Source organism: Stylophora pistillata, chromosome 4 (assembly GCF_964205215.1).
Source record: "Stylophora pistillata chromosome 4, jaStyPist1.2, whole genome shotgun sequence".
Lineage (NCBI taxonomy): Eukaryota > Metazoa > Cnidaria > Anthozoa > Scleractinia > Pocilloporidae > Stylophora > Stylophora pistillata.
Genome location: NC_142522.1, coordinates 375309 through 387585, shown reverse-complemented (window position 1 = coordinate 387585; position 12277 = coordinate 375309). Strand labels below are relative to the sequence as shown.

Genomic DNA, 12277 nt, shown 5'->3' with positions numbered 1-12277 from the left:
CTGACTATATATAACCCTGTTGTAGGGATGGAACAGGCCTCTAGTATCACCTGATTTTCTCGAATTAGATGCGATATTGCTGTGAAACAACTCAGTGCAGTTCAAAATCTTGATCAGAGAACGTCATACGCCCTCTGTAACATGCTCTGTTGTACCTGCGATTGCGAAAAAGACTGATTATTGTGGAATTTAACAAAGATCCTCAGCCAAGCAGACCTGGCAGCAACTTTACAGTGTCAGTCACTCGGTTGTATTGTGATAAACGGCTTGTACTGGCTTTGTTTAGTTGTTTTCTGTTTGGAACTCAAGTCGTGTGTTTTGTTCCTTGACTGAGTTCACTTCGGAACGACCATTGCTGTCAGGAAGAGCAAATGATCAGTTGTCGCGGTTTTGTTCCTTCTTAGGTAAGTTCTCGAACTTAACTGTTTCGCGGAAACTCCTTAATTTGTTAAAGAGGCAAGTATTTATCTCGAGTGAATTTCGCAAAGTTTTTATTACTGAAGATAAACGAAAAAGTGAATCACGGCGTGTGAAAGTTGAAAAAAACAACTAATCTGATAATAAAATGGTTCATTTTCAAACTTTTCCCTTCAGGATGCAATTCTATATTTCGCCAAGAAGTTTAATTACCGGGTGAAATGTCGCACTATTTTGTAGAGTAATTACCTCTTCAAAATGTTCAATTGGTATGGTACAGTAGGTAAAAGGTCAAGATTCGATTCGCGCACTGAATGAACGGAAAGCAAGAAAACTTTCCAGGGTGTCATGTCTTTCTTTCCTGTATACCCGTACTTATAGTGTGTCATATGTGAATTTCACTATGTAGTACTCGTACAAATCGTCAAGGCTTCTTCAGTTAGAGAAAAATTTGACTACAGTCTATCTTCATGGATAACTGTCAGGAAAAGAGACTGAATTGACTAAATTGTGTTTTGACAGTTAAGACCATGCACTTAGAAATATTTATTACCTCCTTCACCAGTTGAATTGCTCCAATATATGGAAGGGTGACCGATATTTTGCAAGCATTTCAATTTAACAGGGAACACTAAATAAGGCTGCCGGGTAACCTGCGAGTCGCACAGTGATAAGATAAGGACAGCCTATCTTACTTACTTCGTCATCGTCTTCATCTTTATGAACATCATCAGAGGCTGATGTCAAACTATTTTTAACTCTCTCTAGAATGGGAGGTGATATTTCACAACGGAGGAAATCCGTCCGCTCATGACGGACATTATCACTATGCTCCTGTGGGTGGCCATTTATCCACATACTCTTACTTTAACGTAATAACATCGATAAGATATGTGGCAAAGACAAAAGCCAAAATTATGATCCTAATCGATTATATAACAAACTTTCAGAAGAAAACCACGATGACATCAAGTCCAAGCCCTTCAGTGGCACCTCCGAACCTGGCCTTACTTCTATCAGCTGTCACAATAAACGGATTACTTATTATCTTGGGTACACTGGGTAATCTACTGGTACTTATGGTTATTTTGCTCAACATTCGACTTGCAACACCATCTAACCTGCTTCTTGGTAACCTGGCCCTAATTGATTTACTAAGTCTGTTTGTCGTTGCTCCTGGTGGCATCTATAAATATCTGTGCAGGAAAGGTTTTTGTCACGTCCCAGAAGAGTTTGTCGTGGCAAATCGTGCACTTTCGCAGTTCATCGCACCTGCTGCGGTCTCAAGTTTACTATCGATCGCCGTAGACCGTATTTTATCCATTAAATATCCCTTCAAATACACTTCTATAATGACAAAACGACGTGCAGTCGTTGTTATCTGCCTTACATGGCTTTTAGGGGCATGTATATCGGCTGTTTTTATGGTATTGAACTTTGTTTATATACAGCCTGCATACTGCACTGTCATTATATTGGTGACAATAATTTTGTACCTTCATATCTTCTTGTTTGCACTGAAAAAAGAGAGACAGATCGCCAGTTTACAGATTTCGAACGTGCAACGAAATACAAACTTTTTACATGAGCGAAAGTCGACGAGAACAATGGCAATAATTCTTGGTGTATTTTGTGCTGCATGGATCCCAGCTCTTATATTTTACTCAGTTGTTTTTCCGAATAATCCAAGATACTTCGACATACAGACCTGGATCAACATAATATACTATTTAAATGCTTCTTTAAATCCATATATTTACTGCGTACGAAGCGCGAACTTTCGCAAGACAATAAGAAAGGTGGTAAAGTCTTGTATGATTCGTTACAGCTGACAACTGGCCGGGACTACCCAATGACTTGAGTTTCCAAGAGAACCCTGCCAAAGCATGTATAATTGAGGAACATGACACGATACCTTACAGGTGCAAAACATGTGGATATTAGGACTTTAATATCATGATGATTATATTTTATCTAGAGAAAGATTTTATTTATTGTAAAGCAAAGAAATTTAAAAATTCAAAATTAAACTGTTAGTAAATTCAGATTTACGCAAAAATATTAATTGTAATTTAACGTATGGTTAGCATTACTGCAATGGTTTCTCAGGAAAGTAGATCGCAGAAAAGCTTTCCGAGATCTTTCAGATTAATGGGAATCAGACAGAAATCCTGCCTCCTGTGCTCCTCTTCATAACTAACATTGCTTAAATGTCTCTCTGATCAAGAGCCCTATTTATTTATTTATTTATTTATTTATTTATTTAAGGACTTGTACAAAGCAGTACCGGAGCAAAAACAATAGGACATAAGTCCCCTACAGGTTTAAACTCCAACCCAACCTTCTCCTATAATCATCAACTTAATAATATAGATAGACTAAATAAATAGGCTGCTTAAGAAGTGCACGCAACAAGGGTATTTACCCGGCGACACTCAGGACAAGTTATTTTAAAGGTACGAAAGTTGTCGCCATCAAAAACGTTGAAAAGTCTCTTGAAATAAAATGACTTAAGTTTACGCTTTGAATCAACACAGAGAGTGCCAAATAATGTAGGTACTTTTTACACGAATCCTGGTAGCCAGTCTATATTCGCATATGATTTGGTTTTATTAACTAAGTCGATAATGTAAATTGGCCACCGTAAACTGAGGTTAAAAACCTGACGTTGAAAGAGTTAGCCCTTCGCTCTGATGAAGGGCTAACGCTCGAAGCGTCAGCTTTTTAACCTCAGTTTACGGTGGCCCATTTACAATTTCAACTTAGTTGACTAATAAAACCAATTGAATAAAGGCTGATAGTTTCGAAAGAAACTGTTTGGGGCTGCGTCGGTGGGAGTAACGAAATAATTTGGATATATCAACAAAGTTGAAATGGTAAATTGGCCTCCGTAACGATTACAAAAGCTGATGTTTCGAGCGTTAGCCCTTCGTCGGAGCGAATAAAAGCAGTTACCTTGTTACCCTCACCGAAGCAGCATCACGGTTTCTTTGGAAACTTACCCCTATATTCGCATATGTTTTGATTTGAGAACGACCTACTTTGTGGGGAAACTTTCTAGCGACCAAAAAACCCAACGATAAGTCAGTGGAGAATAGACACGACGAGACGAAAATTGTTATTTTGGAGAAAGTACAAACCTGACCTGAGATAGCTCGGTGTTTACATTAAAAAAAAAGAAAAAAGAAGAAGAAATTCAAACCCGAGTCTCAACAAGGGTTACACGGCAAGAAGGGATGACCCAGCCTGTCCAACTTTTTCATGTCACACCTGAGGTCTTGTTATACGACCCCTGGTGATTTGTCAGTCAGCTCTACGCCGGTCGTGAATTTGCTAGCCCAAGATTTACTACGTGCGGTTTGCTTCGAGACTGACTCGTGTTAGTATTTTCGCTGCCCAAATAGACGAAAAATGAGAGAGAAAAATGGAGAAAAATCTTTTAAACTCGATTGTAACGGAATAGTTGTGGTTCAAGATTTTTAAACAAGAAAATTGAACTAAGTATGGTGATTTGGGTTAACTGCGAACCATGCTAGGCTTCTGGAATTACGATTACACGACAAAAATAAACTGAGGACATTTCAACCCTTTTGGCCAAGTCAATCCCGCATTTTCGGCTGTACCTAAACATAAGCAAGTGATGCCGGAACATTCATGACTGATCTCTGTGTTCCGGTGGGTTCTGCGGGTTACACTCAATGCCGTTAGATATTGAAATATGAGTCCAATATAAGATTTAACTTTACTTGCGTCGTTTCAGTTACCATAAGCAGAAGTGATCCTTCAAACACTCCCACATATTCCTCAAGCCCTACGAAGAGGAGGATTTAATGGTATATAGGAGTAGGGGAAGGCAATCTTCTTGAATCAAATATATCCTTTTTATCTCAGTTCAATAGAGTTGAGTGAAAGATGAGTTCAAATCAATAAACTTCGTGGCATGCATGTCAATTGTCGACGTATAACCAGAGTCTTAATGAGATAAATATATAGGCACAGTTCATTCAACCATATGAAAATAAACAATATTGTTCAGGTTAGCGATAAGTAGGTGCTTCACTTTATGTACGTAGAAAAAACAAGTAGTACATTCTTTGACTCCCTCCGGGCAGAGAAACTACCTCTTCACAGCGTTTTTCAGTCGAGTGAACGTTCTACAGCAAAGCTGACAGAGGTGAAGTGTTCACAGTTGTGAGAGCAAGTAAGATACAATCAAACACTAAAGCGCTCTCTCCATCTACAATCTCTTCTGGTCCGCGAGTAGCAACACTGCTGATAGGTGATCGGGGCGATACTAATGGAATGAACACTTCTAAAAAGAATCAGTTCTCGTTAAACTTTTAGTTGATGACGCTTTAATTTGTTTAAAATGTTTTGCCTGCCAAAAATGTTCAGAAAACAATTCTCTTCTTCAGTTGCTGGCTGAACTCACAGAATTTCGTCACATCATGTCATTACACTGATTATTTAAGATAATTATTCCAAATATTAAATTTTAAGATGTTTAGGCTTCCAATAGCAGCTATCGGCCACGGAGTTCGCATGGAATTCTCAGTAAACTGAAGCAAGCCAATTAATGATATTTTAGTAACGTTTTCGTACTCAATTATTTGTTTTGAAAATGGTGAATGTACTATGTTTTTGACGACTTTTTGTTGTATTCTGTTAAAATAAGCTGTCCAGTCCCTAACTTAGATTGATTAACCTGTAAAGTGGGAGTTTCAGAGGCCTTTAAGTATTCCACTGTGGTCTTCATTCGAATTTAGTTCAAAAGCGAAAAGGCCACAGTGAAATGGTCACTCAATCCAAGAAAGGTCAAATATTTGATAACAAGTTGTTGAGGCACATGACAAAAAAAAGTGACCAATATCAAAATATATATTTATATCTCTCGTTGAAGCCGAAGTAAAAAACATATAAAAGCATTCAGTTTCTATAACAGTTTGACGACTATGCATGTATATGCATAGCCCCTCTTAGTATTACACCTGATACTGCACCAACAAATTCGAGGGAAATGTACTCCGTTATTGGTTATAGACTCTCCTGTGCTTGTTTGAAAGGTTTGGAGCGAGTTATCTCAACTAATGAAAGGACGCTCTAAGGCGCCAGTCCAGGAAATCTCGAATTGTATCTTTATTTGACAAGGTATGCATGGAAAATAAAATTTTAAATCATGGCCATAAATGACCCCTTAAAGTATACGTCTTATCGGGTAGTCCTAATTTGTTTATGAATGATTTCTTAGGTTTGTAACGTGTACAAAATGCCTTCCATTTTTCTCGTTTCCAGTTCTCTAGCCACATCGAGTGGGTGGGAGAATGCATCAAAACACCACTCACTTCGCCATCTTCACTGATGCGACAGGTGGAGCTGTTATTGTACTTGATGGACTCATTTCAATATTTGGGACGTTAGGAAATCTTCTCGTATTAGCGGTGATTTTCGTGGTGCTTCGTTTCTCAACAGTTTCCAACATCTTGATAGCGAATTTGGCTTGTGTTGATTTACTGACCGTGACAGTGCTGATACCAGGCGATATCGCACGTCACGTGTGTGAAAGAATGGGACTCTGTCACGTGGACAAAACATTGGTGTTGATGCACCGTGTACTGGCTCAGTTTATTGTCACTGCTTCCTCAACGAGTTTATTCTTCATCGCCTTGGAGCGTTTCATAGCCATCGCTTTTCCATTTCGTTACAAGTCTCTGTTCACAAAGACAAAAGCAACAGTATGTTCCTTCCTATCTTGGACCTCGGGTGCAATAGTAACCGGTATTTTCCATGGTTTAAATATTATTTACGTTCAAAACACCTATTGCATCTTGCTGCTTCTGGTTACATTCATTCTTTACTTTTATATGTTCTTTGTTGCCTTAAAACACGAAAAGAAAATTACTTCAATGCCAGCTAACTATAATGTGCGGCCAACTCAACTCCTCTGGGAGAGCAAGTCAGCCAAGACAATGGCTATCGTATTGGGTGTGTACGCACTTTGCTGGTTACCCTCAGTGATATTTTACTCAGTAGTTCGAAAAAATGATTGGTTATACCCAAAACTTCAAGTCTGGATAAATACAGTGTACTACTTGAATGCCACCTTAGACCCGTTTATCTACTCTGTGCGAAGTGAAAAGTTTCGCAGATCTGTAAACAAGCTTCTTAAAACGTGCACAGCTCAGTGATTTAGAGATGCGAGGTCCAGTTTGCATCACCTGTATGCAGAATGAGCAGCATATCGGTGATATTAGATTAAAAACAGCGCCACAAAGCACGCCTTTTCTCATCATAATTTTCTTTTCGCGAAAAGATTAGGATTTTCTTTTCTTTAATTTATTACAATTTAATGGCATATTTACAGGAAAAGAGAAAGAAAAGAAGAAAAAAATGCCATAAGGTCTATTTGTAAAAGAGTTGCGTGACCCCATATAAAAACAAATCACCTCATAAAAATTACAATAAACTCACTAAAAAAATTGTAAAATATTTACAACTTTGTTACAAATTTAATAACACTAGCTTTAAACTTGTCAACATTGCATGCCAAACGGACCTCAAGAGACAAACTGTTGCATTCGTCCACAATCCTATAAAAGTAACTATTTTTAAGTGCCCAAAATAGTACACTATTTTTAAGTGACCGATTCCGAGAACACCTTCGAGACGTGGAAAAGAATGACAAGGACACATCGAAACCAGTCGCTAGACATTTTAATTTACCTAATCATTCTAAGCAACATATGGCAATCTGCGGTCTTTCCTTACACTTAGGTAGCACGGAAAGCCGTAAAACTCTTGAACAAAAGCTCATCTTTCAAACCGGCAGTCTAAATCCCACAGGGATCAACGAACGCTTTTCATTCCGCTAATTTACTCTTGTTTTTCTCGTTGCCATGTTCCCACCAATAACGTAGCTCCATTTTCTGCCTTTAAAAGCACACACAACCCACAATTCCTCTATTCGCTCCGACGAAAGGCTAACGCTCGAAACGTCAGCTTTTGTAACCGTTACGGTGGCCAATGTACCATTTCAACTTTGTTGATATATCCAAATTATTTCGTTACTCCCACCGACGCAGCCCCAAACAGTTTCTTTCGAAACTATCAGCCTCTATTTTTAAGTATGTTAGTCCTAGCGTATTTCTTTTTTAACGATTTAGTATCAAAATGTCTCAGTAAGTACTGGTCCTCTTGGCTATAAAAATCTAACAATTGAGAAAAGTCAGCATCTAAATGGCCATTGAGAGCCTTAAACAAGAAAGTAACATCGATAACGAAACGTCTTTGCTCAAGAGTTAACAGATTGAGTTTACGTAGACGGGCATGATATGGTTCATTCGATTTTAAAATGAACCTAGTTGTTCTACGCTGAATTCTCTCAAGTTTGTTTACGTTTCTCTTGGTGAACGGACACCAGACGACTGAGCAGTATTCCAGATTCGATCTGACGAGGGAGCAGTACAAGGTCTTTCGAGTAGATTCATCCTTGAGATCCATGCACTTTCTTTTAATGAAGCCTAACATTCTGTTTGCCTTGGCAGTGATCATATCAATATAAGAGTTCCAGGATAAACCGTTGTTAGTCAATGTTCCTAAATCTTTAAATTCCTTGACTTCCCTGAGAACTGTACCACTCAAATTCACTCTGTTGCTAAAGGGCACTTGTTTGTTAGTAATTTTCATAATCTTGCACTTTTTGGAGTTGAAATCCATCAGGTTGCGTTGGTTCCAGTAGTAAAGTTTACCCAAATCGTTTTGGAAAAGCATCTGATCTTCATCACAGTTTATCACGCTAAACATCTTGCTATCATCAGCATACAAAGCTATTGTGCTTCCAGAGCAAACTACATTAGGTAAATCATTAATAAACAAAACAAAAAATAGTGGCCCAAGAATAGAGCCCTGTGGTACACCAGAGGTGATTTCTGTCAAAGAAGATGAATAACCAACAATGACTATTCTTTGTCTTCGATTACTAAGGTAATCTTGACACCATTTCAACAGTTCCCCAGAAATACCGAAATTACAAAGCTTGTGCAGTAAGACCAGATGGGGAACACCGTCAAAGGCATTCGAAAAATCGAGGAAAACTACATCGACTTGATGACCCTCATCAAGGGGCTTTTGCCCATTTATGTTGAGTCAAAATTAGTTGAGTGGCAGTAGATCTTCCTTTGACAAAACCATGCTGCCAATCTGACAGGTAAGCTGAGACATGAAAATAAATTGCTGAGTACACTTATACGCTCGACATTTTCCTGGAACGGACAGAAGAGAGATAGATCTGTAGTTATCCACAAGGTCCCTTTCATTTGCTTTATGAACAGGTGAAATGCTGGCGAGTTTCCACTGTACAGGAACTCTTCCTAAAGAAAAGGATCTATTAAACAGAAGGGCTAGAGGTTTTGATAATTCTTCAGAGCAAACTTAAAGAATACGAGCAGGAATGTTGTCAGGACCGGTTGCCTTGGTGACATCAAGATTTTGTAGGATTCTTTTCACTTCGCTTGCAGTGGTCTTTATGTTCAACAACAAATTTGGATTAACAACATCAATGGAAAAAGTTTTATCGGAAGTTGGGGCGGAATAGACTGTAGGAAAGAATTGATTAAACAGTTCCACCTTTGTTGCTGGATTAGTTGAGTGCGCTTCGTTGTAATAAACAATTTCTAGAATCCTCTTCTGTTTCGACTTCATTGAATGGAATGACCAGAAAATTTTAGGATCCGTCTTCAGCTTCATAGATAGCTTTTTTAAATACTGACTATAGCTCAAATGGATATGCTTCTTCATAATTTTCCTCATTTCCTTGAATTTCAAAAATAAGTCAGGTGATCTACTTACTTTCACTCACTTCCATAATTTTTTCTTTTTGCTAATCAGTTTCATTATCTCATTACTTATCCAAGGAGGTCTTGATCGACGGCGAAGTGTAACCTGAGGACGGTATAAATTGATTGATGGCAGATAATAATATGTCCTGAAATCTGGTCAAACAGTCCTCAAAAGGGTAGTCAGAGATAACTGATTCTCAAGGTATGTGATGTAGTCTCTTGCAAGCAAATGAAATCCACTTTCTTGTAGCAGTACACTTTCCTCTGCACATTCTTTGGTCTACTGGATTTAGCAAAGAGTGTGAAGGTGAGAGGAAAGTGATCAGAATCAAAAGCATTCGGATGGACTAATGCATCCCTAACAAGGGACTGGTTATTAGTCAAGACTAAATCCAGAATGTTTCCCTCAGTGATACCTAAACCACGAGTAGCAGACATGTTCTTCTGAATTAGGAAGAAATCACCCAGAATATTTCAGAACTCCTCCGTACTGGGGTCGGGTCTAAATGGACTACCAGTAGTCCAATCGATATTTGGAAAGTTGAAGTCACCTGTGACAATAAGGTTTGATAAACCAGTTCTGGAGTATTTATCCAGGAATTTTCTTAACTGAAACAAAAAAGTTTCTGCATAGGAATTAGGGGATCAAAAGAAGGCTGCAACAACAACACGGATCTTATGCGTCAGGCAGATTTCAAGGGCCAGTATTTCAACTTCAACTTCCAGGTCAAATCGACGGGAGAAAGGTAGGTGATTTCTGCCGGACTGCTAACAACACCCCGCCACCACGTTGAATGTGCCTGTCTTTGCGGAAGCTATTAAAACCATCCATCAAAAGCTCATGATCACCAAAGTTACTATCAAGCCAAGTCTCAGTGAGAGCAAAAACATTAAATATGTCCACAAAAAGCAGAGCTTGCAAATCAAGAACTTTGTTGCGCAAACTTCTTGCATTTAACACCAAGCACTTGGAAAACGGGTCGCGACTGTTTGCTGTGGCGGTCTGACTTCCCTCGTTGGCAAGAACATCAAAGCCATCAGAGCCACACGAGACTTCGAAGAAGGAATCCGTAAAATTAAATGGATTCGTACAGTCATCGCAGCACCATTCCTCATCTGAGTCGCTGAGAGCCATATACAATTTAGGATCCATATTTAAGCATTTTATATGATGCCATCTATTATAAATATCACATAGGATACCATTCTGATTGGCACGAACTGGTTTTAAACAGAGAACACATGGATACTTCCAAACAGGTGCTTTCCTCGATTTGGTCGAATCCGTATTTTGCTTTGGATTTTTATTAGCAGTCGTAGGTCCAGGGTTCGGATGTACATCACCGGAGACCTTGAAATAATTGAGATGAAAACTGGCTTTACTACTTCTGTAATAGTTTAGAGTTGATTTTCCAAATTTCCCTCAATAGCTTCGGCTACAACTCGGTCGATGAAAACATGATCCAAGATGGCTGACAACACAGACCGCGTGGTTGAATTTCTCGAGCGAGAACACGTCTGGGCTGCCATCATATACGTAGTAAAAGACTTTCGTCGGCGAACTTAAATAATTAGCTACCTTACTTGTATTAAAATTCGCGCAGTACTAGAATTCGCGCACAACGTAAGTTCTCGAAATTTCATACTGCGCCAAATATAATCCGCGCGAAAAGGTTTTGAATTAAATATTAACTTTATTGACAACTTAAGAATTTAGAATTACACAATATACTACGAAATACTATTACATATGGTAATATTACAACAGTTAACAGTATCACTGGATACTAAAGAGTTTTTCAGTGAGAATTAGAGGTTGGTGTTTAAAAAGGCAAGTTATCCGTTCTATTTTTGCGTACACATATTACCATCAAAAATTAGAAATAAAAAATTACCTCATCATCATCTTCTTCAACCTGAGAAATTTCAGTCGGGATTCTTTCTGGTTCCATGTAATATTCCACCAGAAATACTTCCATCTTCTTATAAATTTCCGAGCTCGCTTTATTTTGGATGACTGCCAATGAAATTGGAATTTCCAAGCCTCCTTGGGGTAATGGCGACCGTCGACATTTTGTATCGCTACACAATACAAACCATCAGTGCCAAACCTAAAGCAAATTCTCATGAAAAACTGGCATTTAATAGATTCACAACCACTACTGAGCGAACTAAACTGCTGATGCAGTCCGGCCAAAGTCCCTCGAAAAGTGTTGTGATGCGCATTTGATCATATTCACATGTTAATTTGCGCAATATAAATATTAAATGATTATTATTATTATTATATTATTATTATTATTATTATTATTATTATTATTATTATTATTATACAAAATCCGCCGCTCGTATCTTACAAAAGAGGGCGGTCGCTCAAAGACATACTCGTGAGGGCTAAACTTTGAATAGGCTACTCTAAACACGCGCTGGGGAGTCGTGTAGGCCTGTCAACCCCATTTAACACATTGATAAGAAGTTTTTCTTTCTTTTGGATATCTTTTTTATTTTGTATTTTCTTCACTAATTACTATCATTGTTAATGTTATCATATGCAATACCATCTGTGTAAATGGAATACAAATAAATTGTTGTTGTCGCTGTTGCTGATTTTACCTAACTGAACAAACCATACGACATATTACTGTAGTCAAACAAACCAAAAAAATTGCGTGAAAAAATGTGCCAGCAGCGGGCGGTGAAAAACTTGCTTTAGGTTTACGCGAATTCTGTGCTATTCTTTAATTGTGTAATGACAAAAAGGTTAACTGCATCTGTTAACTCTAGTAAAGAAACCGAACAAGAAAAATGTCCTGCGCGAATTTAAAGCTGCGCGAATAAGTCCTCTATAAGGTGCGCGAAATTAAATCGCGCGAAATTAAAACTGAGCGAAAATGAGTACCACGCGAATTTTAATACAAGTAAGGTAACAGTTTTGTGGTATTTTGCTCGAAATAAACCACCCGGAGAAGCAAAGAAAGAGTAATAAGTGCGGAGCAACCAAAGATGCGTCCAGTCGCCATCATGAG

The 12277-nt window shown here is 38.4% G+C and overlaps 2 protein-coding genes and 1 pseudogene across 7 annotated transcripts; 2 read left to right on the top strand and 1 right to left on the bottom strand.

Annotated features, from left to right (window-relative positions):
* The first annotated feature begins 264 nt into the window (after positions 1–264).
* Positions 265–2462, top strand: LOC111341065 (beta-4C adrenergic receptor-like). 2 transcript variants are annotated; one of them, XM_088757744.1, is made up of 2 exons: positions 265–404; positions 1368–2462. In XM_088757744.1, the coding sequence occupies exon 2, from the start codon at positions 1380–1382 to the stop codon at positions 2247–2249; it is 870 nt and encodes a 289-aa protein (XP_088613870.1). In that variant the 5' UTR covers positions 265–404; positions 1368–1379; the 3' UTR covers positions 2250–2462. The 2 variants fall into 2 exon arrangements, with proteins under 2 accessions (XP_088613870.1, XP_022803786.2); XM_022948051.2 differs by having other exon boundaries at positions 271–404; positions 1186–2462.
* Positions 367–6903, top strand: LOC111341164 (trace amine-associated receptor 13c-like). 5 transcript variants are annotated; one of them, XM_088757747.1, is made up of 3 exons: positions 367–404; positions 2246–2339; positions 5710–6903. In XM_088757747.1, exon 3 carries the CDS (start codon positions 5739–5741, stop codon positions 6600–6602), a length of 864 nt encoding a protein of 287 aa, XP_088613873.1. In that variant the 5' UTR covers positions 367–404; positions 2246–2339; positions 5710–5738; the 3' UTR covers positions 6603–6903. The 5 variants fall into 5 exon arrangements, with proteins under 5 accessions (XP_088613873.1, XP_088613872.1, XP_088613871.1 ...); XM_088757746.1 differs by lacking the exons at positions 367–404; positions 2246–2339 and adding exons at positions 3173–4618; positions 5481–5565; XM_088757745.1 differs by lacking the exons at positions 367–404; positions 2246–2339 and adding an exon at positions 3173–4981.
* On the bottom strand, positions 6735–10906 carry LOC148731956 (uncharacterized; annotated as a pseudogene).
* Between the last annotated feature and the right edge of the window lie 1371 nt (positions 10907–12277).

Excerpts from the sequence above, each read along its gene's own strand:
- LOC111341065 (XM_022948051.2), top strand. The coding sequence starts at position 1,335 with ATGATCCTAATCGATTATATAACAAACTTTCAGAAGAAAACCACGATG.
- LOC111341164 (XM_088757747.1), top strand. The coding sequence starts at position 5,739 with ATGCATCAAAACACCACTCACTTCGCCATCTTCACTGATGCGACAGGT.